Source organism: Tenrec ecaudatus, chromosome 7 (genome assembly GCF_050624435.1).
Source record: "Tenrec ecaudatus isolate mTenEca1 chromosome 7, mTenEca1.hap1, whole genome shotgun sequence".
NCBI lineage: Eukaryota > Metazoa > Chordata > Mammalia > Afrosoricida > Tenrecidae > Tenrec > Tenrec ecaudatus.
Genome location: NC_134536.1, coordinates 16,203,914 through 16,230,154, shown reverse-complemented (window position 1 = coordinate 16,230,154; position 26,241 = coordinate 16,203,914). Strand labels below are relative to the sequence as shown.

The 26,241-nt window shown below is 47.6% G+C and overlaps 1 protein-coding gene across 1 annotated transcript in view; it reads left to right on the top strand.

Moving 5' to 3' along the window:
* Positions 1-15,015: 15,015 nt before the first annotated feature.
* The window catches only part of ESR1 (estrogen receptor 1), a 345,467-nt gene continuing 334,241 nt past the window's right edge, over positions 15,016-26,241 (top strand). The window contains exon 1 of the mRNA XM_075554364.1: positions 15,016-15,636. Coding sequence (XP_075410479.1) covers positions 15,185-15,636 — 452 coding nt within the window. The 5' untranslated portion in view covers positions 15,016-15,184. The remainder of the gene's footprint in view (positions 15,637-26,241) is intronic.

The window sequence follows — 26,241 nt, the reverse complement described above, 5'->3', positions numbered from 1 at the left end:
CTGGTCTTGGAGGCTTACAGGCGACATGGGCTTGGGAGCAGGATGAAGAAGGAAGCTGTAGCTCTGTGGAGGTAGAGATGCCGCAGGGACAGGAAATACAGAGGCGAAACAGGGTGGAGAAGGTGGGGGGAGACTCATTTTAATAATTCCTCCACTTATTAGCATTTGACATACAGTTTGTGGAATTACTATTTTTCTCTGTATTTCTGTCACCAAAAAACCCCCAGACTGCTGGCAAATATCCCAACAAATACTCAGTTCAGTTTGCCATTCACTCATTCTGCACCTATGAGTCTATGATGTTATTCTCAATACTCTGTCCAGTTGATAAAGAAGTGTCTTAGCTTCCTAGTGCCACTGTCAGAAAGAAAGACCAGTTCTGGGGGACATGGGAGAGGGGGAGATTGGGGGACAGGTAGTGGTGTTAACAAATCCAGGGACAAAGAAACAACAAGTGATCCAAATCGGTGGTGAAGAGGATGTGGGAGGCCTGGTAGGGCATGATCAAAGAGGAATTGCTGAAACACTGATGGGGACTAAGCATGATAGTGGGACAGGAGGAAAGTCAAGGGAAATAGAGGAAAGAGCTGGGAGGCAAAGGGCATTTATAGAGGTCTAGATAAAGACATGTGCATATGCAAATATATTTATATATAAGGATGGGAAAATAGATCTATGTGCATATATTTATAGGTTTAATATTAAGGTAGCAGAAGGACATTGGGCTTCCACTCAAGCACTCCCTCAATGCAAGAATACTTTGTTCTATTAATTGGCATTCTATGATGCCCACCTTCTCGACACAACCGCTGAAGACAAAGCGTGTGCATAAGTAAATGTGGTGAAGAAAGTTGAAGGTGCCCGTTATCAAAAGATATAGTGTCTGGGGTCTTAAAGGCTTGAAGGTAAACAAGCAACCATCTAGCTCAGAAGCAACAAAGTCCACATGGAAGAGGGACTCCAGCCAGTGCGATCATGAGGTGTTGAAGGGATCAGGTATCAGGAATCATCTGAACAAAAAATCTTACCATAGTGACTGAGGGGGCTAGTGCAGAGTGGAAACCCAAAGCCCATTTGTAGGCCAGCCACTGGATATCCTCTTACAGAGGGGTTGTGGGGAGGAGACGAGCCAGTCAGGGTGCAATGTAGCAATGATGAAAAATACTACTTTCCTCTAGTTCCTAAATGCTTCCTCCCCCCACTCCCCACTATCATAATTCCAATTCTACCTTGCAAGTCTGGCTAGACCAGAGGATGTACACTGGTACAGATAGGAACTGTAAACACAGGGAATTCAGGGTGGATGATCCCTTCAGGATCAGTGGTGTGAGTGGCGATATTGGGAGGGTAGAGGGAGAGTGGGTTGGAAAGGGGGAACCGATTACAAGGATCAACATGTGACCTCCTCCCTGGGGATGGACAACAGAAAAGTGGGTAAAGGGAGACGTCAGACAGGGAAAGATATGATAAAATAATAATTTATAAATTATCAAGGGTTCATGAGGGATGGAGGAGTGGGGAGGGAGGGGAAAAATGAGGACCTGATGCCACGGGCTTCAGTGGAGAGCAAATGCTTTGAGAATGATGAGAGCAATGAATGTACAAATGTGCTTGACACAATTGATGCATGTATGGATTGTGAAAAGAGTTGTATGAGCCCCTAATAAAGCGATTAAGAAAGAAAGAAAGAAAGAAAGAAAGAAAGAAAGACCACAAGTGGAGAATTGGGATCATGATTTTTGGGGTAGTGGTGGTGGTGGTGGTGGAGGAAGCATTTAGGAACTAGAGGAAAGTTGTATGTTTCATCATTGGTACACTGCATCCTGACTGGATTGTCTCCTCCCCAAAACTCCTCTGTAAGAGGACTAAGGGGATGTCCAGTTGCCTACAGATGGCCTTTGGGTCCCCACTCTACACTCCCCCTCCTTCACAATGATATGAAGAAGACTCTACATTGCCTTCTTGAGCCAGCCTTTGAAATTTTCTGGTCAACTTTTTTTCATCCTCATTTCTTCCAGTCCATTAACTTTCTCTATGTTTTAGATCAAATTTCAGAATCTCTTCTGATTGCCATTTTGGCCTTTTCTTTCTTTTCTGACTTCCTAATGACCTTTTTGCTTTTTTCCTATACATTGTTCTTGATGTCATCCCACCACTTGTCTGGTCTTCCAATCATTAGTGTTCAATTTATAAAATCTATGATTGAGATGATTTCCAAATGCAATTGGAATATAATCAAGGCAGTATTTTGACTGTCTTAAAACTGTTTTCATTTTCTGACTGATGATATTAAATTTCTACATCTTCCCTTTGCATCGATTAGTTGGTTTGATTCCTGTGTATTTCATCCAGTGAAGGAGGTACAAGCTGCACTGGAGATATAGGGAAAAAACAATGCCAAGAAATTTGGAAGACTACCCAACCAATTCATTCAACAGAATACAGAAATTATTGAACAGTATCATTAATATCACATAAAGGTTAATTTTTGCTGACAATAATTCAAATGTCTATAGAAGCATATTTACAAGGAACTTCCAGAAATTCAAACTGGATTCAGAAATGAACACAGAATAGGGGATATTATTGCTGACGTCAGATGGATCTTGGCTGAAAGCAGAGACTATCAGAAATAAGTTCACTTGTGTTTCATTATCTATGGAGAAACCCTAAGCTTTGTGGACCATAGCAAAATTATGGGTTCCACTGGATATAATGGGTATTACAAAACAACTAATTATGCACATGCAGAACCTGTGTACAGAATGGGAGAGAGTTGTTCAAACAGAGGAAGATGTACAGTTGAAAGAGGAAAGGTGAGTATGGGGGTTGTACTATTTCCCTTTGCTTAGTCAATTTGTATGCTGAACAAATCAACCAAGAAGCTCGGCTATAGGAAGAAGCACACAGCATCAAGTTTGGAAGAAGGCTCATGAACAAGTTCCTACATGCAGATGGAGGAGAAAGATGGGGCTTTCTACTCCTATAAAAAACTCACATGGGGCAGTCCTACCCTATCCTACACGGTCACTATGTGTCCACATCAATTGGACGGCAGTGAGCTTGAGTTTTGAGTATACACAAGTGGTGCAGCCGGGTTTCCTGAAAATGAAGAGGATTTGAAGCCCTTCGTGATGAAGATCAATGTAAAGAAAACACAAATTCCCACAACCGTACGAATGCGCACTCTACTGATAATTGGTGAAAAGACTGCAGTTGTTAGGGATTTCATTTTTCTTGGATACGTACTCCATGCCCACGAAAATACCATTCCAGGAATCAAATGACAGTGCATTGTGCAAATCTTCTGCACAGAGTTTTTAAAATATTGAGGCGCAAAGATGTCACTGAAAGCCATTGTGTTTTTCCGTTGCTCCTACGCCTGGGAAAGCTGGACAATGAAGAGGCAGACCAGAGAAGGAGCGGTGTCTTGGAATTATGATGGTGAGGAATACTGAACACACCAGAACCTCAAGAGTCTGTACTCCTGTCAAGACTGACCGTCTCACATACTCACAGAGGCTGTTCCAGTTGGTCCTAAGCGGCCGCTATGAGTTGGAATCAATTCAGTGGAAGTGAGATTTTGATTTTGCTTTTCCCAGAAGAATGAACAAATGTGTCTTGGAAGTACACTTGGAATAGTCCTGAGAAGCAGGGACAGTGAAACTTCATCTCATGTACTTTGAACAGGTTGTCAGTTGAAGCCAGTCCCTCGAGAGGGGACGTCATGCTTGGTAACGTAGGGAATGAGCAAGCCAGAGGAAGCCCCTGGATGACACGGACTGACACAGGAGGCTTGCCAATGGGCCCCAGCACAGGAGTGACTGAGCCCTGCAGGGTTTCCTTCGCTCGTTGGGTGGATGGCTGCGAGTCAGAGCCGACTCGATGGCTCCTCGTAACAGCGAGAACCTTCTGATTCTGATTATATGCGTACCTGAGGGAGACGTCAGTGAGCTGTCATCTGAGGAGTAGTGATGGGAGGTGGATAAGTCAGTTCTTCGTGTTCTAGAAAGCAAGCTATCTACTAGGGATTTCGAACTTCAACTTACGTTCTCAAACGGCTCTTCCGAAGTGCATAGGGGAGGGGCAAGCAGTCTGGTGTGTTCCAAAGAGCTGAGGATTGTTAAGACTCTAAGACCAGCCAGGTGAATCTCCAAGGTTCGGCTTCCATTTTAGCATACCCCTACCCCCTGCCCCTGCCCCGCCAAAGGACAAAGCGTGTAGCAATCCCACTGAAGCAGTAGGTGGCAGGGTGGAAAGAATGATTTGGAGACCTTAATGACAGCCCAGTTCCTCCAACCAAGTGACCTTAAACAGGCCTCCGAGGGCTCGCTGATCTTCAGTGTCTGCACGCACACAATGGAGAGGCTGGATCCAGCAGCTCTTAATGGGACCATTGATTCTAACAGCCTATCATGTGATACACCATCAGAGTTGTTCAAGAGATTGTGAATCTGCATTTAATTCCTTTTCCTTCAAGCTCAGGTGCTAAATTCCAGCCATAATGATCCTTCTTGAGTTAACGTTTGTGAGAAAATTAATTAAAAATGTAAGTATTGCCTATTTGAGAGAGGCTGAAGTATTCATTATTCAAAGATCTCACTCCCATTGACTCAGTTCTGACTCCTAGCAACACTGGGCGAAAAGAACTGGTGGTTGCCAGCTGTTGACCTTGTGCTTAGCAGTCCCGTGTGTAACTCACTATGCCACTAGGAATCCTCATTCAAAGAGAATCTGTTTGGTAGAATTGGGATCATGATAGTTGGGTTGGGGAAGAAGGAAGTATTTAAGAACTAGAGGAAGGTTGTGAGTTTCATTGTTGCTACACTGAACCCTGAGTGACTCATCTCCTCCCCACTACCCCTCTGCAAGGATGTCCAGTTGTCTACAGATGGGCATTGGGTCCCCATCACTCACTCCCTTCATTCACGATGATATATTTTTTTCCACCCCTTACTTTGGTGCTTGAAACCTGTTCCTCTAGGCCATTCATGATCACACATGTTGTGCTGCTTCCATGTGGTTTTTGTTGCTTCTGGGCTAGATGGCCTCTTGTTTACTTTCAAGTCCTTAAGACCCCAGGCACCACATCTCTCAATAGCCAGGCACCATCAGCCTTCTTCACCACACTTACTTATGCACACATTCGTCTTCAGAGTTTATGTGGGGAAGGTAATCACACAATAATGTTTTTTGTTCTTTGGTGTCTCCTTCCTATCCCTTCAACACCTCGTGTTCACATAGGCTGTGTGCTTCTTCTCTGTGGGCCCTGTTGTTTCTGAGCTAGATGGCCACTTGTTTGCCTTCAAGCATTTAAGACCGCAGATGCTATATCTTTTGATATCTGGGCACCATCAGCTTTCTTCACCATGTTTCCTTATGCACGCGTCTGTCTTCAGCGATCATGTCAGGAAGGTGGGTATCATGAAATGACCATTTAGCTGAGCAAGGTGCTCTTGCATTAAGGGAATGCGCCCGAGGAGGCCCAAGGTCCACCTGCTACCCTACTACTAAACCTATAAATATATGTGCATAGGTCTGTTTCCCCCATAATCATAAATATATTTACATATGTACATGTCTGTATTTAGGCTTCGATGTATGCCCTACTCCTCATGATCCCAATTCTATCTTGCAAACCTGGTTAGACCAGAGGATGCACAGCAGTACAGATGGGATCTGGAAACACAGGGAATCTAGGACAGATGAACCCCTCAGGACCAGCGGTGAGAGTGGCGACACCGGGAGGGAAGGGGGTGTAGAAAGGGAGAACCGACCACAAGGATCTACATATAACCTCCTCTCTGGGGCATGAGCAACAGAAGTGTAAGACAAGATAAAATAATAATTTATAAATTATTAAGGGTTCATGATGGAGGGGGGAACAGGAAGGGAGGGGGAGGAAAAAAAGGAAAATGAGGAGCTGATTGTAGGAACCCAAGCGGAAAGTGAATTTTGAGAAAGTGAGAGCAACGAATGTGTAAGTGTGCTTTACACAACTGATGTATGTATGGATTGTGATGAGTTTTATGAGTCCCAATAAGATGATTTAAAACAAAAACAAACAAAAAAGGGTATCTGTTATGTTGGTGAGGTTGATATATAATCGTTTGTCAATTTGAGGATTAAGAGTGTAGGGGTGGAGTCTAGCTTGTCAATCAGATCATATCAAATGAGACTTCTGTGTGGGCATGACCTTCTCCTGAGAATTCTGGGAAATCCGGTACTCCTCCTTGAAAGTGGGCGACACCACTATTTCTGCCACTCCCTGGGAGACATAGCAGCTGACAAGACATTTGGAACTATGCTAGTGCCCTAAGTTGGAGAAGTCACATGAACCTGCCCTGATGCAACCAGGCTCTGAAGCCGGAGAAGCCACGTAGAGACCCCTGCCAGCGCTGAGATGGTTACAACACCACTGGAACCAAAGACTTTCTACCCACTGGCCTGTGATTGTCCTGCATTCGGCATCATCGCATGTCTTTCATGAGTCTGAAGAGGACATTATAGATTGGTATTGAACATATAGGCTAGTGTCGGACTTATGGACTTGGACCACACTGGGTTGAAATGCTTTCTCAATGTTCAATTGCTCTGGTATATAACCTCTTTCTTATTCACATATGTGGGTCCATGGATTTGTTTCTCTAGCCTACCTGGACTAACACAGTTGGCATCAAACATTGTAGTTAGTAGGCAGTGGACCCGAGACTTTGAAAGCGGTGACCCCTGTGAGCCTTAGGTGACCTCCCAGTCCAGTGGGGGATACTGAGAAATAAACAGGACAACATCACAGGGGAATACGCGCTGTTTAAGTGAGAGTGCTTTGGGACTCTGATGAACTTTCGTAGGAGGGACACCCAACAGGAAATGGAGGAAAGTTTCCTGGCATTGTGATGTTTTCAGGGAGACTTGAAGGAACGGTAAAATTATGTTGGGGCCAGAAAAGTGGGTGAAGGGAGAGGTTGGACAGTGTAAGACATGGGGGGAAAAAGATAAATTATCAAGGGCTCATGAGGGAAGGGAAGTGAGAAGGGAGGAGAAAAAATGAGGAGCTGAGACCCAGGGCTCAAGTAGAAAGAAAATGTTTTGAGAATGATGAGGGCAACAAATGTACAAATGTGCTTGACACAATGGATGGATGCATGGATTGTGATAAAAGTTGTATGAGCCCCTAATAAAATGATTTTTAAAATGTTGGGGCCAGAGGAGGATGATTCTGGGTCGGGTAAATTGCTTGTGTGATCTTTTTCTTCACCCAGAGATTCCATAGGGATAGAGAAACTAGGAATTAATTCAATATGGCAGGAGAACATAGCCTGTGTGAGAGCAGTGGGGAGGGCGTGCTCTTGGGAAACGAGAGGAATCATGGGCGCTCTTCTACTTCTGAGATAGATTGGTCACATGTAGTGTAGGAGAGCAGAGGAACAAAGCCCGAGATAGTGATCTTCCGAGAGGAGATGAGCCAAAGCAAGGGAGGAGACCCCAAAGAGATGAAAGGGAGGGAGACATCAAAGGCTTTGGGGAGAGGGTGAGGGCTGCGGGCTGGAGTTTGGGGCTGGCTCACATGAAGGACAGTGGCATGTCCTGAGATCAGCAACAGGAGAGGGGGCAGATCTGAGGAAAAGATGAGAAGTGACTTGTAGACATGCTGAGCTTTCAATGTCTCGTATACAGGAGGTGCTCAATCAATGTCTGTCGAGTGAATGTGCATACAAGTACACATGACCAACAGCTACCTGGAAGGGGATCTCTAATCTGGAGGTCTTTCTTGGACAGAAGAAATGTGACACTCAAGGCTGGTAAAGATCATCCAGATAAGGGTGAGCAGGTCACCCAGGAGAGGGTCCTGGCCTGAACCCCGAGGAACACGAGTGGCTGAGGGGTCATGTAGATACCATAGAGTAAGAGCACAGAGGCCAGGCATGGAGCCCCAAGGCTCTGGGGAGGCAGGGATCTCCTGCTTGTTTACCCTTGGGCGTCCCGCAGTTGGAAGTGGTTTTGATAACTAGTAGATAATGAGTATTTTCTGAATGAATTGAATGAATGAGTCATTCATGGGTGTCGCTCTTGCATGCTGGGCTTGGGGGCATTGAGCTTTCTGACAGAGAGCGGGGTCATAACCGCGGGAGTTGGGAGACAGGAGAAGCAAAAGGCTGGCTAGCTGGGAGAGAGGGTCCTGGGTGCTTAGACACAGGGTGTGATGGTGAGGGAGCCCGTGTCCCAGATGGCTTTGCTAACACACTAGGAAGACCTCACCGGGCTCAAAACGCATGCATCTCTCTTTCACCATTTCGCCCGGCCCACAAATTGGGTATGGTTCTTGGTTGATTATGTCTGCGCTGTGATGTGTGTGTGTGTGTGTGTGTGTGTCTGAGTGCATGCGTGCTCATGAGTAGAGGCCCTTCTTAACATCTGATATGACTGCTTGAATCCAAGTGACTTTAGGCACAATCTGGATATTGCTCTCCATGGAGAAATAATACTTGTAGCTGGCAATGACATTCTTTCAGCAAACAGCAGACACAGGGGAAAAGAGGGACACAATGTAACAATCCTTGGAATTCTTTTATCACTCATGACAATGACAGAGAACGTACCTTCCAAATGGTGTTCTGCCCCATGTACTACAGGTCCATCACATATTTTAAAAAATCCTGAAATATCTTTAGAAAATGAAAGGTGAAGATGATGGAATTCTGCTAAGCTGGTGAGATGAATTTGAGACATTCACAGGTGCCTAATAAAGAGTAGCCATCTCGCCTCACCATCAAAGGTTGAAGCCGTGCTCATCTAGCCAGTTTAAGAAGCTTCAGAAGCACCTGAGGGGAAAAGGTCGGTCAGAAGAAGGATCTTGGACTTCATTCTTGACAGTCTGGAAGAAAAAAGCTTCTTTAAAACCATGTTAAAGAAGATTTGTTGCATTTGGCTTCGCGTGAAGTTATATTACTATCATGACCAGAGGCCCTCCTTCTATCCTGGTAGGCTGAGGAGGCATATCATCATGTTAAAAGCCTGTTCTGATCCATGAACAGAGGGTTAGCAACAATTCTGGGGTCTTGGAGGAGCCTCATCCTGAGGAAGGGGGCTGTGGCTGGGAGAAGGGTGCTGTGTATGATGGTCCAGTAAAGGTGTGTTGTCAGTTCCTGACTGGTGGGGCTCCATGGAGGCAAGTAAAAAGTCAGAAGTCATGGAGGCAAGACAAATCTATAACGACAGAACTCAAATCGTGGTGTTTTGGAGGGGTTGGTTTAATGAGAAGAGGGCAGAAAAGGAGTTTTCTGGGGTGGTGGGAATGGCCAAGCCCTTCACTGGAACTATCCATTTACCTTCTAGGAATATTCGGTTTTCCAAACTCAACAACACGTGCAGGCGTGATATATACCTTTGAAGGTATCGAAATATTACCGAAACACTCAATCCAACAACCCCAGCAGAAAACCCCCAATCAAACTAAAGCCGTTGCTGACTCTTAGTGTCCCACAGACAGAGTAGGGCTTCCCTCTGTGGATTTCCGAGGCTCTAACTCTTTATGGGGACAGGAAGCATCCTCTTTTCCCCATGGAGTGGCTGCTGACCTTGTGACTAACTGCTGACCTTGTGATTAACAGCTCAACTCATAATTCACTACACTAAACAAGAGCACTTAAAACAGCTGACCAAATTATTTTTTACATGATCAGGACTTAAAAAAATGTTTAAGAGCCAAATCTTAAGTATTCTTTCACTTCAGAGGAGAACTGATCGTATCAAGGCAACGGTCAGCAACGAGTTCCCCAAATACACGGTGTTGCGTGTCGTGGTCCAGGTGAGCATGGCTCAACCTCACACAGGGAGTCCTGGCACATAGTGACTTGTCCTGGTAATTGCAAAGCCAGCGCTTTGAGCCACCAACTGCCCCATGGGAGGAAGATGAGGCTTTCTGGTCACGTAAGGGGGTACAGCCTGGGAAATCCTAGGAGGCAATTCTACTTTGTCCTGTAGGATTACTATGCGTCAGACTGGGCTCAGTGGCAGCGAGTGTAAACCCCCCCTATCTGAGAGTCAAAGCACTATTTCTAGTAGTCTAAGCTATTTGGAAGAGATTTCCCAATTCATTTTCTTTCTTGTTACCATTGGGGAGAAACTGCTTTTGTAAACTTAAGAAGGGTTTAGGGGAGCTGGAGGAGAAACGATGCTTGATCTTAATATTTATCTGATTTCAAACTGAAAATCCAGAGCTCTCTTGTAAATCATACTGCCAAGAATTGTAACCCTACTCTGCAAGGTTGCATATATTTGAATTTTGACTTTACCCTTTATTTAGTATGTAGAAAGATACTACCCCAGGGGGCTAGAGGAGAGGGGCTGTGCTCAGGATAGGAGGGAGGGAAGGCACCATAGAGGAGGGGCTAGTGTCCTGCGCTCCATAGCTGGATAGGGTTTCCTTTGGCCAGTCAGGAAAGCCGGGGGCTCTAGAGAATGCTGTTAAGTAGCAAAGAAAGTGCTGAGTAAAATTTGAGTGGCCGAGTGGCACAAATTATTTTCACTCAATTACTAACCCCTAGGTTGGTGGGTCAAACCCACTCCGTGGTGTTGTGAAAGAAAGGCCTGGCAATCGGCTCCCATAAAGATTACAATGAATAAGCCTCTAGAGAGCAGTTCTACCCTGTCCCTCATGGGGTTGCCATGGGTTTGAGTTTGGGTTCAAAGAGCACCAGGCTTTTGTTTAGGTGAAGCAGAGGAAGAAGAGGAGTTGGAGTCAGAAGAGGAGGAGGGGTTAAACTAGAAAGGACAACTGTGTTCAAAGAGCAAAGGTTGAACTCCTAGGAAGCTGTGACCCCGGGTGTGGATGGAGCTGTGTCATGAAGAAATGAGTGTTCAGGGAGTGAAAGCCAACAGAATTCCTGGGCAGCAGGATGTGGGGCAGGAGGAGTTGGACAAGAGAGGCCAAGAGGTCATCAGGAGGCATTTTCCACAGAAAGGGTCAGAAAACCAAAAAGGGCAGACAGATGTGGAAAGGAGAGAAAGCTGAAGAAGGCTGGTGGGAGAGCAGGCGAAGTTGGCATGGCCAGGCAGGGGTGTCTGCGCAGGGATGAAGGACCAAGGGAAGAAAGCACTCAAAGATGAAAATGTTCATCCAGGTGGCTGGGGGACAGGGGTGCTGCCCCAGAGACAGGAGAGCTGGGGAGCACAGCACGTTGGGGAGAGAAGAAGGATCCCTTCTTTGAACAAGCCAGCAAGGTCAGTAGAGGCACGCCTGGGAGACTGCTGGAAAAATGGGTCAAGTGGTATGTGCAGAGGCGGAGCTAGGGAACTAGACTTTACTCTTCTTCGTGTGGGTGTGCCAGGTGAAGCCAAGGCAGTCCATGGGCAGGCGTGCCAGCACGGGGGCGGAGAGAGGGAAGAGAAGACAGCCAAGCCAGGAGGTTACTTCCAGCGGCTGAGTGGCAAATCCGCCCAATGAGCTGCCCTCAACCCATTACCCAAGCCTGGAGCTCCCCGGGTGATGCCAAGGACCGTCCACAGATCACATCTCGGAGGAGAGGCCTAGTGATTTTCTTATGAAAATCTAGCCTTGCCTTGCAAACGCGCTGGAGCACGGTTTTGCTTGGCCACACATTCTCCCAAGTTCAAGGGGAGTATTTGAAGATTCTGTCTTTCCTCCCATTCCTTTCCCCTGCCCTCTTTCCTGGCTCCCCTCCCACCCCAATTCTTTCCCGCCATATTCTTGCTGGATTTTGGACTGGCTGCTTGCGCCAGCGTTCATTCCTAACCTAAGTGCCCGAGCCTGACCTCTTGCCGTCTGCAGCACTGTTCGTGGCTGATGGGGGAGGGGCCTTGCTCTGCTCCAGTGTTGTGACCTTGTGGCCCTTTCAAGTACAAGTGAACGGACATCCCTAACCCTTGGGTGGCTTTTCCTCTTTGCATGGTCTGAAGGATCTCTTATGAATCTCTCAGGAACCGCAGAGGGTGCCATGCCAGAGATGGGCCACTCTTGGCATCGGGTGAGAGTTATTTGATTCTCAAGGCCGGGATGAATGTCTGGCAAAACAAGGTCCCACTGGGTGTCACATGGCCTGAGACCTTGGGTGCAGGTCCCCTCGGGGCACTTTACTATTGTATGTCAGTACCATGGTCAAGAGAAGGACTGAGAACCAGGTGGGTGCAAGTGGGCACAGAGGGGAAGCTGACATCCTCGCCTGTGCCCCTCCCCCTGCCAAGCTATACATCCCCCTTCCCCCCGAAAGCCTAAAATCCATTTAACACCAAAAGGTAACTCTTTTGTCTTCATACCCCAAGCCTTAAAAAAAAATATTCCCCCATACACGTTTACAGTATGCAGTTAACTGAACTCGCTCTGTGGAAAGGCTTATGGGTTCAGTTAACGAGGTGGAGAAGTATTGCATTTCACTTGGAAGCCCATCCCTAGAATACCACACACTTATTCCAGTCTGCTTTCCTGGTGCAGTTGGAGGCATGGCAATTGTGCATCTCTGCAGAGCGCCCCCCCCACCCCCCCGGGGGTCGGGACCAGGGAGGCATTTGATCCAAGTCCACCCCAGAAAGCTTGTCTTAAGACAAGCTGCCCGTGTCGCTTTTTGTAAACTTGATGTCTGCACACACTTTTGACTGGCATTCTATTTTCGCGTAGAGCCTAGGATTTACAGCTTTGTTTTTCCTCTTACTTTGGGATGACAGCGAAAACCAGAACCCCTTTCCAGGCTCTGTGGGCGAGGAGCAAAAGAGGGCAGGAGTTTTGCTTCTCCCTGGGCACGTTGCCTCTAGCTCTGCCTTTCAGCTGGCTTCTCAGGAGCAGACACGGCCACTCACTGCCCACTGCCATTCATCGCGCTCTGAGCAGCAGCCCAGCTGCCGTGTCTGCCGGGAGGGGCTGCCAAGTGCCCTGCCTACTGGCTGCTTCCCGAATCCCTGCCATTCCATGCACAAACACATCCCCACACGCTCTGCCTCGCTCACACACGGACCTACTTGCACAGGCGAGCACACGCCTGACTCCAGCCTCCTGCCTTGGCCCTTGGCTTCTCCAAGCCCTGGAACATTTCTGGAAAGGCGCTCCTGATCCCACAGGGTAGGCTTCTTTTGATTTCTCTCTGTTGCTCTTGCGTTTTCAGAAGGCAACTTACCTAGCTAGCCAGTGTCTGTATCCAAGCAGGAGAGAGCTTTTGCTGCCTGCCTTGGGGGCTTGTGTGCAGCGCACCTGTCTCTTTCAGAATGTGTTCAATTTATGTATCAGTCGGCAGCTTCGGGTTTTTAAGAGCCGTAGGCAGTGCTTTTGCCCGGGATTGGGAGGTGGGGGGTGGTGGATCAAGCAAAAAATTCAAAACCACAAACAAATAGCATTTCAAATTGAAAATGTGATGTACAGAAATTAAATTATTCGTTAAAACTGAAAGGAAAAATAATGACTTTGGCAATAATGGTTGCTGACCAGAAAGAGACACATCTTTGGTTCACCTGATGCATTTTTAAAGCACCCCTTGCTTCACCACCATCCCCGGCCCCGGCTTTTTTATTTTTTTCTGCTTGCAACCTGTTGTTATTGGTGCTAAGTTTTATTTTGGCTTACTATGAATATCAGCTACATTTGCATATAGCCTTCAAAGGCTCTGTCTGTTTTTGTCAGACTTAGATAAAAATGCATACTTATTGGCATGCAAATAACACAGTGTCATTAACAGCAGTCCTGGCATTTATAAAGCCCCCCCCCCCAGCATTTGGTGAGGTACACTGTTGGGGGTTTGTAGAACCATTAAAGTCAAGAATTAATGGTCATATCTGACTCTATGAGAATGAAGCTAAAGAAGTCTGTTACCAAGTATAACTAGCCAAGGTGATGAGCCCTGTGCACTCATCTTCTAGAGTGTATTCACTAAAGGAGATGTGTGCATACAAATATTGTCCATGTATGTATATATACACACCCACTTTCAATTCAGTTCAAAACTTATTTTCTTCTTTCCCATTTCTCTTTCATCTGAATATTAGATTCTGCATATCACCCAGGCAATCTCAATGATAGGATCAGTGAACAGAAACACATCAGAGCGTTTCAACACCTGTGGTTCTGACCCACAGCCTCTGTAAGGCATGGCCAATGGCTCAGCTTAGGGCCCCAAGTTATGTCTGAAAAGTCGTTTCCTATGCAGTTTGCTGAAGTTCTGGTTGCATAACCCCAGGAAGGCTTGGACACCATGCGCGCCTAACCCAAGTTTTGTTGTGGCTCATCCTTCACGTGAGGGTGGACCACGCTGTGGTGAAATGCAACCATGCGAGCTGGGCTGGAAGGGCTGACACTGGCTGGGCGCGTCCTGCCTCAGAACTCGGTGGATGGCAAAGTGCCTCTCGCTTCGCTTCGTATAGTACACCTTGAAGGCCGCCCTACTTCTCTACACCCCCTCCCTCTCGATCACCACCCCCCAACCTTGCTATCAGTCCAAGGCGCAGCTAAATATATCTGTCTGCCTGGTGGCTGGCTGCAGATGCGAGCGCACACCCCAGCCTCGCTGCGCTATCTCAGTTACAGTGTAGTCCGCCCCAGGGTCATGTCTATGTACACACGACATATTTCTAGCCAGAGGAAAGCGGAGCAAGCGGCGCGCGAGAGACAAACAGAGATAGATCGGAGGCTAGCACGCGGAGCAGAAGGCGGCCGGTGGGAGAAGGCCGGCCCCGGGCGTCGTGCTCCTCCGAGTTCCCTTTAAGCGCCGTCGGCCCAGCGCCACCTTTCGCGCCCGTGCCCCCTCGCAGCAGGGAAACCCAGCCCTCACCCAGCTGCGGAGACCGGCGGAGTTGCGGACGCTGCTCCCTGGGGTCGCTCCCAACCAGAGATGGCAGGAATGATGCTTAAGCCAATGTCAGTGCGAGGCAACACGTCCCTGGCCAGCTTCCAGGACCTTTGTAATGCATATGAGCTCGGGAGACCAGTACTTAAAGTTGGAGACCGGAGAGCCCGCGCCTGGGCGGGGCGCGCTCCAGCCCCGGCTGCACTTGCTCCCATCCGGCCCGCCGGGCTCCTCCGGCCGGGCGGCTCCCCGGGTAGGGCCAGCGCCGGCCCAGTGGCGGCCCCTGCGCCGCGCCGCCTCTAACCGCCGCCTCTGCTCTTTTTCCAGGTGGCCCGTCGGCTGCTGAGCCCTCTGCCGCGCTGCCAGCAAGACATGCGCCGCGCACTCGGCCACTGACCATGACCATGACCCTCCACACCAAAGCATCCGGCATGGCCCTGCTGCACCAGATGCAAGGGAGCGAGCTGGAGTCCCTGAGCCGCCCGCAGCTCAAGATCCCCCTGGAGCGGCCGCTGGGCGACATGTACGCCGACAGCAGCAAGCCCGCCGTGTACAACTACCCCGAGGGCGCCGCGTACGACTTCAACCCCGCGGCCCCAGCCTCGGCGCCCGGCTACGGCCAAGCCGGCCTCGCCTACGGCCCGGGGGCCGAGGCAGCGGCATTCGGCGCCAACGCCATGGGGGGCTTCGCGCCGCTGGCCAGCGTGTCTCCCAGCCAGCTCCTGCTGCTGCACCAGCCTCAGCAGCTCTCGCCCTTCCTGCACCCGCACGGCCAGCAGGTGCCCTACTACCTGGAGAATGAGCAGAGCGGCTACGGGGTGCACGAGCCCGGCCCGTCCGCCTACTACAGGTACCGGCCGTCGGGGGCCCGGGGGCGCGCGCGGGGGTGGTGGCGGTGCACCCGGGGGCGCCGCGTGGATGGAGCCCGCGGCCGGCACTCGAGCTCCGCTTCCCCAAACCGAACTGCTTCTCCGCCCGCTGCGCGCTGCGGGCGAGCCTCCTCGCCGAAACAGAAACAGCGGCCAAGTGGACAAAGCCGCGGGGATTGCTCTCGGTGCGTGTGGGGGGCGGGGAGAAACACCCCCAGACCAGCGCAGTCAGGAGCTGGGAGCCCCCTCTTCGTCCTTCCGGATTGGAGACGTTTGGGCTTAGAGGGAACCGAGAGAGTTTTTGTTTTTTTTTCCGGTTGCTAGTATTATTTTAGAATGTTATTTGCCATTTCCCCTCCCATTTCGGACGTCGCCGTGGAGCTGGGCGCGCTCAGTAATGACAAGGATTACTGGGAGCGGCTTCTATTCCCCGCGAGTCCTGCTCCCTGGCTCGCTCCGGGCTGCAGGGCTCTGGGAGCGAAGCCGCGCGGCACTCCACTCGGAGGGCCCAGGAGCATCGAGGGAACGCCAGCAAGTTTCTGATTTCTGAGTTATTGCTGGCATGTGACCTCCGACAGCCCAGGGTTTATAGGTGTCCTGTGAGTTTCAACCATGTCACATCGAAGCACGAGTGCTTTGAAATGAACTCTGCCAGCGCCGGCGTGGCACGCGGGGTCATCTCCGGCTGGGCTGCACCTTCCGAAGGTCGCTTAAGGCAGCCTGGGAGAGCCCAGGACACGTCCGTGGGCAATCCGCTGTCTTCTCACTTGAAAAAACAAGGCAAAACAAAAAACATAGAATGGGCCTTCTTCCTTCCCTTCTGTGCCATGTGCCCCTTGCCCTTCTCTCGCGTCTGGGCCTGCGCGGGACAGGGACACCCTGCAGTGGGTTTGAGGGATCAGAGGCTCCCACGTGGCTGGTACTGGGCTGGGGTGCTTTGCGCCTGTCACTGTGGGCTGACTGGTGTGCAGCCTCCCCCAGCTATTCTGCACCGCAAGCCACGGAGCCTTTTCTGCTCCGTGTTTACTCCTGGAGAGGTTTCGCTAGCGGATGAGACAGGACTGAGGTGCCAGGGCACCTCCCTCCCTCCCCAGTACCCAAGAGTGAACTCCTGAGCCCCCTCCAAAGGACTTTTTCCATGTCCCATCGGAAGCAGGTCCAACCTTATGGGTGATTTAACAGTCAACCACCAAAAGCTTTTAAAAAGTCAGCATATTTCAAATGAATTTCACATGTATTCATTTAGGATTCACCTGGAAAGAAAAAAAATAGATCTCTTCTGCCCATTTCCCCTCCCCCCCTTTTTCTTTTCTTTAAACATGGGAGAACAAAACCCTGCCATTAAAAGTAATTCAGAGTGTTTGAAACTCCTGCATGGGAAGGGAGGCACCAGTGGTACCATGCGCTTTCCATCACCTTCTGGGGGACTCCAGAAACTATTTTCTTTTTCACTTAATTTTCAGTTCTTTTATTGCAAATTAATGGCACTGAGTTTCAATGGGCACTAATGAGACTGCTCCTTGGCGGATTATTTACGGCCTCGCTAATAATTACAAAATGAGCCCGGTCAAAGAAGAAGGGGACCGTATTTTATTCGAACTTGCCCATCATCCCAGTGGCAGATAATAGCCCTGTAACATGCCCCATCTGAAACTTTGTGCATTAAATGGTTTTCAGACAAAATGATAAGGAGCCTGAAGTAAAGTTTTAAAAATACCCTACTGGTTGCATGACTGTGCTTGGAACGCTGGTCTTCGAATGGTTTCTCCTTTCCGGCTTATCTTCCAGCACATCCTTCCTCTTGGATTTGAATTCTTTGCTTTGGATCTCTGATTGCCCAGAGAAGAAGGGTCTATTCCTGTGGTTTTTTCTTTTTCTTTCACATAGATAGATGTTTTCAAATACTTTCTTCTCCTGCTTGCATATGCCTGGTTAAGAAGTACGAGAACTGAGCAGACTCTTAGGAACCATTCATTTTCCTTATTAGTTTCCCAAAGTTTGGGGGGGGGGGGATGAAAAGCAATAACTTTCAAATTGCCTCTTACAAATATATATATATATATATAATTATTAAAACAATGAAATAGAAAGGCCTGTCATAGAAAACAACAGAGAAGGTGTGCTATTTAGTAAGGGGAAATTTTGGCTGATAAAAATTTCTTTGAATGATCGTGTCTTCTGGTGGGTTTTGACGTAGAACATAATTTGTACTGTGGGTGGGTGTCAAAGAAGGTTGAAATTGACCAGCCTAATATGCTTATTGGAAAATGACTGATTCAGACAAGTGTCTGGATTTTTTGCTTTATTTATGTAAACCTACAGCTGCTATATGATCGCCTTTAATTCAACCCCTCTGCCGCTCCCCTGCTCAGTAAATTGGACTGGTGTTTTCAGGTTAGTTAGATGCTGGTTTACTACTTCTGATTCATAATGTCTCCACTTATCAGAGTTATAGTGTGGCTCCTTCGCTTGAATATATCACAGAAACAGTCGGAGAATTGATTTGAAATTCACCTCCCTGGGCCACTAAGTTTATTTTCTTCTTTGGCCTCTGCAGTCCTGTCGGTGTCAGAAGAAATACAACAAAAGCACAGTAGCTGTGCAGTACATGACACTTCCCTGCACTTGTAACAAAGTGAACATGCTCCTAACGGGTCCCAGCACACTGTTATCAGGGAGTAGTTCTATTCTTCTGAAGCAGGGGCTTTGCATATTGGTCTTTCTTAATAAAAAAAATACCCAGGAACCTGTTAAGGTGAAGGTGACTGGGTCATCTTGAATTTCTTTCTAGAGCTTAGACGACTTAGGGATCTTGGACTACAATGCCAGAATGCTATGTGACTATTGTTTTACTGTTTTTACTCAGTGTTCTTAAGGACTTCTCAAAAATACTGGCATACAAAAACCTTTTACGTAAGATCCGAGGCTCTGGGAGTGTGCACGCTGTTTTGAATGGTGCTTTGCCCATTTGAGGTCACTTAAAGTTATTTCTCAACTTTGCACAGAGGCGGCTCGCCAGGAGAGATGTGTGCGGCCCATTCTCAGGTGCTCAAGAATTCATTCTTTAGGCGATAGGTACTTTCTTCTCTTTCTATCCTTGCTTTTTTTCTTCATTTCCATTATAAGAAACTCCTCAAACGTCCTGGTCCTCTATAGAAGGTCTAAGAAGGGCAGCCAATCATTCCTGGAGATCAAGTCGGTTTGAGGCCAAAACGGAATGACATCCTTGTCCTCCCTTTCATTTTCACCTTCCTTCTTTTGTACCTCTTTGGCGAGAAGACTCTGAAGACCAACCGCAGCTTGAATCTCCCTGAACCTCAGTTAATTTCCATCCTGGGCTGTAGTTGGTTTCCCTTTCCCTCGCTGAGCATACAAGGGGGCTTCAAAGAGTTGGTGGCAAAACCCCATCATCTTTTAATTCCATTTTCCATGAACTTTTTGAAACCTCCAACATGAGAAAATTGAGGTGCAGGATTTTGGTGTCTTAATTGTCTTAAGGATTTACAAGAGAAAAGGCGGGAAAGTATCAGGAAAAAACAAAAACTACAGAGGATGTAAAACTTTCCACGAACAAGGAGACATTGATAATTGGGTTCAGTAAGGTGAGAGGGTATGTGAAAATGGTGCATGAGCTACACAAACGTCCACGATTATGTTAGACACATATTTTCCCCCAAGGGTTTGTGGAAGCAGAAAAGCAGCAGGGACGGATCAGACTGGAGAGGTTAGGAGTGTCACAAGAGACACTCAGACGGATGGGCACAAGAATTGCTTATTTAAATTTTTTCCTGTGAAAATCAAATTTCAGTAAAATTATCACAGTCTGCACCATTTGTCAGCAGTCTGGGCCATTATGAAGAACGTCGATCTTTTTAGGTTAATTTTAAAACCCATTGTCTAAACCCTGGTTATGGGAAGACGATTTTACATCAAGAAATCTGTGAATTTGGACTATACGTCCCCTTGCCCCCCAAAACACACACACACACACATACACACACACACACACACACACACAGCAGCAAAAACAATGTATCAGATAGTTCCCTCCTCTAACTTCAGGGTGATTTTTAATGTAACTGTCTGGAACCCCGGGAGGGTCGGGGGAGCACTGAGCTACATACGTTCACTTCTTTTCCAAGGCGCCTGGAACGGATTAGGAACAACCAGCCAGAAGTTTAATTCGGAGTCCCAGTTGGCTTCTCTGAAGGATGGGGACAAAGAGTGGTCCTAGGTGTTCAGAACCACAGCCTGCAAAGGTGGCTGTTGATGTCCCCACCGCACAGCCCCTGGAAGGCATTCCAACCAAAAACGAAAGTACAATGGAGTTCATGGGAAGGAGGCCACCCAACCAAAGACACTGCATCGTTTTCTATTTTAAGCTTGGCCAATTATTTGATGGATACGTTCATTAAAAAAAAAAAAAAGTTTGTTCAATCTATCACCTACTCATTCCCTCCATCCACGGGCTTTCATTAGTACTTGAATTCAGAGCCCAAATGGGCTGGAAGTCAGGGACATGACCTCATGAGAGACAGAATTGTAAGTTTCTACTTTCTGGGACTTGGAGAATATGACTAAGGATCCTGAGTCAATGAGCAATGCTCGAAATTATATGTGCATTTCGAGATCCCACTGAACTGGGGAGGCTAGAAGGACAACGAAAATGTCCTCACTGACAAGAGTTTAATAAAGTGAAACTTTCTCAAGAACCTGGTCAAATTAGGAAAGCTAAGACTGGCACTTATAGATGTCCTGGAGCAGGGGCGGTGACCATGGAAGCTGCTGATCGTGGTGGTGGCGATGGTGACATTGGTGTCTATATGGGTAGGTAATATTTCTGGGTGCTTCGTATTTAGCCTAAGGGGCTCCGGTGGTTAAGCCCCTCGGTGGTGTGAGCTCATTGGGCGCTCAGCTTGTGGCAAGCTGGTTCAGTAAGACTCCAAGCCTCAAGGACACTCTGTAGGGTGGTGATGTGTTGGAATCGATTCCACGACAGCGAGTTGGGTTTTATTGTATAGCCTGGACCCATCCACCCTACAGAGTAATCCCATCTCTTTCAGAGAACTGTGTCATTTTTGTCTTGTTCTAATTTAAGTTAGTCTTCTGGAAAGATAAAGTCCATGGCTATGTAATCAATAATACGGATCCTAGCCTTCCACTCAGCCAGTAGCTATCATCCCAGCACAGAAAATTCAAAATCAAAGCAACATTTAATTTTTTAGCTTGCACCGAACCCCCTCAGAGAGAACACATTGTATTATTAGCTTGTGGCCACAGCCTCTCCTGCTTTAATCACATGTAGCTTCTGTAAGACAGTGGCGTCCTTCCTGCAGTTTCTTACTTTCAGGAGCTCTGAGGAATTGCACTGAGGAAACAGGGAACGTTCGCTGTAAAGTGAATGAAGTCGCACTGCGATGTTTCAGGAGTCCTCAACTAGGTCAGCTGGATTCTTCTTATTGCATGTCTGTTGGTTGGAGATCCCTGAATATGGGGTCCAGAGAAGCATGGGGACTCCTGTGCTTTCAGAGCTGGGGAGCTCTGGAGTTATCTGTCCCCAGGTCCCCTCTTCTGCTTCTCGCCCTCTGCCCACATTCTCTGGCTCCGTTTTGGGACCCCAGCAGCCACAACCTGTCCATGCCAAGCACCTTTGCCAAGGGTGGCAGTTGCTTTAGCTCCTGAATTCAATGATATGATTACACTTTTAAAAATACGTTTTGCATGTTTTTTTATTAGTTAAATTTTGCATGGGTATAATTCCCATTCCCTCCTCTGATTAACACAATTTTTAGTAGTTTATTCTCATATTTTCTCATTTCCTTTGCTTTATTTCCATGTTCTTCTACCCCTCCCACTACCCCCCCCCCCATCCCACGGGGCTCCTTTCCCCTCTCCAACTTTTACAATGATGGCTTGTTTTCCTTTGCTGTCTTCTGTGAGACCAGAGCTGCCCTTCCACGGCCTCTGGTTTCTAACTTTATTGACCAATTTCATCTGCCACTTTCATGAAAGTGGGAAACCCCGAGACTGGGAAATGGAACACTGGAAGAACCTGCCTTCATAACCCAGACTGGCATTAACGCCATCAAACAGGTTTAAGACAACATCTTTCTTTTCTTTTTTGTCAGCACAGACGCTTGAAAAAAAATCAGGAACAAAAGTTCACTTTGACTCTTTGTTGGCTCATTGATCTGGCTGCTTTGTTTCCACACATGCAGCCGCTGGAGAGCCAAGGTAGACTCGGATGTATGTCTGTTTTCTCCGTGGTCCTCACTGGTGGCACCATGGACCACGAAGATCAGCACAACAGCCTTGGAAACCCTGCAGGGTAGTTTTGCTTTGTCCTATGGGGTCACGACAGTCTGTGATCAACCGGATGACAGCAGCCTTGGACTTTTGTGTGTTATAGAAATCGCGGAAGAATGCTCTCATTATGACTATAGATAGATTTACCTTCCCAAGCTTTTTAACCGATTGAATTAATTTTTTAGATGATATCAATCCATTAATACATTGTATTCACTTGCTTACAAGTATTCAGTAAGCTCCATTGACTCTGGGTCGTGCACAGGCTCCAGCGTTAGGTCCAGAGACCTATGAGTTTATGAGTTTGCAAGGCAGTTGTAGTTTGCCGAGGAGGTTACAAAGCCGTGGGATGAGAACTGCAGACGCAGGACCCCCAGGAGCATGGAGTAGGGTCCTCTCAACAATTGGCAACCTGGCACAGCGATGCAAGGGTCCAAAAAGGCTTACTGGAATCAGTGGCCCTTTCAGTTGAATGTTTAAGACTGAGGATTGGATTTGACCAGGCCCAGAAAGGCAGGCAAAGCAGTGAGTCTTAGTGGTCTCGGCAGTGCCAGCCCAGTTCTGGGGACAAAATAAAGGCTCAATCTGCTTTGGAGCTGAACTGCTGAGTGAACAATGATAGCAGATAATCATAGGCATCCCTGGGGGCTCACGCTACTAACCTAAAGGTGCCTTGGAGGAAAGGCCTGGTGATCACAGCATTGAAAGCCCTTAGGACCAATTCTGCTCTGCACGTGTGGGGTCACCGTGTATTGGAATTAACTCAACGACAACATCCCCCCTCACCCTTCCCATTGATAAAGAATCAGAGAAATCGATTCACCAATATCAATAGTTGATATTGCCCCAGGCAGTATGCTGAAAGCCTTCCGTGGACCATCTTGGTCAACATGCACAGCAGCCTCAGAGACTGGTCCTGAGTGGGAAATGAAGACTTGAAACGGGGACCTGACTTACCCCAGGTCACCCAGCGAGTAAGGGAAGAATAGAGATACGGTGTTATAAAAATGGGATTCAGGAGCTGTGGTTCTTAGGCCACCGTAGGGTGAAGACAAAATGGGCAACAGGGTAGCAGTTGATTCGCTGATTCTTTGGGGTGTCCTCATCTTTCATTGTGACCATGTTTTAATCTTAGACTCTGTCCTGAGGCTGCTGCTCTTGGTTTTATGGGCAATCGCTATTTTTATGATGCTTGCTAAAAGCATGTTTAAACAATTTTCCATTAAACAGGGGGATGTTTTCTCTCCTAATATCAAAAGGAGCCATTAAATAAAACCCAGCCAAGATTGGCTGAGAGCAACTTCATGCATTTCTTCCCATGTGAAACCCATTAGAGGACATTAATGCTGGACAGGATCATGGCCCTCATTTGGCCCCATCATCTCTTTCTTCCGATAACATCATAGAGCCCCAGGGTCTTAGTCTAGAAGGGACCACTACAAGCTCAAAACAAAAGCAAGCAAACAAATGGCCATCAAGTCAAGGCCTGTCCACAGTGACCGAGGAAGCCACAGGGGCTTCTCCACTGGGTGATTCTTTCGGAAGCGTCTCCCCAGGGCGTTCTTCAGCTCCACCGGATGCGTTAGGACAGCAAAGATTCCAACCGTCAGTGCCACCAGGCACCTAGGCACAATCTATCCCAACCTCTTTGCGTTGGGATCTACTCTTTCTTTGTACAATACAATCATTTAAAAAAACCACCATGCCTAAGAATCTGTACACAACCTTAGACAGGATCTCGCCCTACCTCTTAATTCTCCAGGTGAAGGAATCGAAGGCCAGGGAGTTGAGCTGGTGTCCCCAAGGGTGCCCAGCTAGTGGGTGAGAGGGCAAAAGTGGGGCTTCTTGGTCTGCCCTCGCTTATCACGGGTAGCCAGGCTGTCGGTATCGGGGCACCGGAGCATGGTGTCCCCGTGGTTGTCGTTGTAGCATTTGTGGCGGATGCACACTCTTAGCAGGACCAGGATCCTAAGGTTGAGCACTACAGAATGATTGTCATGGTCTGCGGGAGCACCTTGTGGGAGAATTCATAACTTCTGTTTGTCACTTTCGTGCTAAGTCTCTCCCGGGAATATGTCTCTCTGATCCTTCAATTGCAGTGATTTCTTTTCCATGATAACATCAATAGCTCGGGAATTCTGTGGTTGATGGTTTCTGCATTCTTTGCTTTTATTTCCAAGGCTAGAGCGTAGGCGTTGCCTTGCCAGACTCCTTTGGATCCTCAAGCTGACTCTTTCCTGACACCTCGGGCAGTTGGGTGTGGTTTTTATTCACCTGCTACTGGTGTGCAAAGGGACCATGCATGATTCCATCCTAGTTGTTTCCCCTTCCTGTTGGGGTTTCATATCATCGGGTGGATTCTGACTCGTAGCGACCCCGAGTGGTGGCATAGAACTGCCCCCCTAGGATTTCCTCGGCTGGAATCTGAATGAGCTGCAAGCTTTTCTCCCGGGGAACTGCTTGGGTGGGTTAGCCTTTGGGTTAGCAGCCAAGCATTTAACCATTGTGCCACCAAACCCACCCTGTCCCACCCCCGCCCCCTACCTTGGGTCAAGCCCAATCTGACCCCAGGCCCGGGTTTCTGAGGCTGTGTAGCAGTCCAGAATCTGCTGCCTCATCATGCTCCCTGGACTGGCTGCCTGCTCCAATTGATGGCCTCTCAGGGTGCAGCCCTAGATGGGCAGAGCTTTCTCTTCCACTCCAGAACCTGGCCGGTGTCAGGTAAACGCACTTAAACGGTGCTTTTTCCAGCAACCAGGTTACAACAGAAAATGTTAGTAGCATGAGTTCTATGTAGAAAAAAACATAATGTGTCTTCTTTGAGTTAATGATTAAACCCATTGTTAGTTCCATGCTGTTTACTATTAAATTTTTTTCCCTCCGGTGGTTTAATATCATTCCAGGAAATGAAATGTAAGTTTAATAAGAATGATAATTGATGGAGCCATATGCTGTCAGGATAATTAGTGTCCCGGATAGACAAGGACGTGGCTGGCGGGGTGTAACTGCACTAAAATCAAGATGTTTTGACACAATTTACCCGGTAGAAGTTGATATTTATCAGGATATGATTTATAATTAAACTCAACCATCACTTTCCATTAAGAAAGAAAAAAACAAAGCGATTATTGTTATCCTCGTCAATTAAAACCTTGGAGGAGATATTAATAATCTTATAACTCACCACATCAGAAAGACAGTGGGTGGAAATCAACGAGACTGTCATACCAGAGATCAACCATGGTCTTCTTTACTCTGGGTGCAAAATTACAGCCCAATAAGGTAGTTTCTTCTGTTTTTGAACGGACTGACCATATGCTCTTGGAGCCCGGCTGGTGCAGTGGTTAAACGCTCTGCTGCGGACCAGAAGATCGGCGGTTTGAACCCACCAGCCGCTTTGCAGGAGAAAGATGAGGTAGCCTGCTTCCATAAAGACTGATAGCCTTGGACACCCGGTGAGTCAGTGCTACACTGTTCTATGGGGCTGCTCTGAGTCAGATTCAAATCGGATGATGGCTTTGGCTTGGCCGTGGGATTAGTGCCCTGTTAGCACAATGACATCCACTAAGGACATGACACAGAACTATTGTGCTATCTTGAGAGGCCTTTGGGCCGCAATTAAAAAAAATGTTGTTGAGAATGCACACAGCAAAACATACATACACCAATGCAAACATTTCTGCAGGTACACGTTCAGGGATATCATTCTGGGAGTTGGGTAAACATTCTTTTTTTTAATTGTGTTATTGGGGGCGCTTACAACTCTTAACACAATCCATTCATACATCAATTGTGTAAAGCACATCTGTACATTCGTTGCCCTCATCATTCTCAAAACATTTGCTCTCTACCCAAGTACCTGGCATCAGCTCGTCATTTCCCCCCTCATATAACCTTGATAATTATAAATTATTATTTTGTCAGCTCTTACACTGTCCGACTTCTCCCTTCACCCACTTTTCTGTTGTCCATCCCCCAGGGAGGAGGTTATATGTAGATCCCTGTAATCGGTTCCCTTTTCCACCCCACCCACCCTCAACCCTCTCAGTATCTCCACTCTCACCACTGGTACTGAAGGGATCATCTTTCCTTGATTCCTTGTGTTTCCAGTTCCTCTCTGTATCATTGTACATCCTCTGGTCTAGCCAGATTTGTAAGGTAGAATTGGAAACATGATAGTGAGGGTGGGGGGGAAGGAAGCATTTCAGAACTAGAGGAAAGTTGTATGTTTCATCATTGCTACACTACACCCTGATTGGCTTGTCTCCTCCCCGCGACTC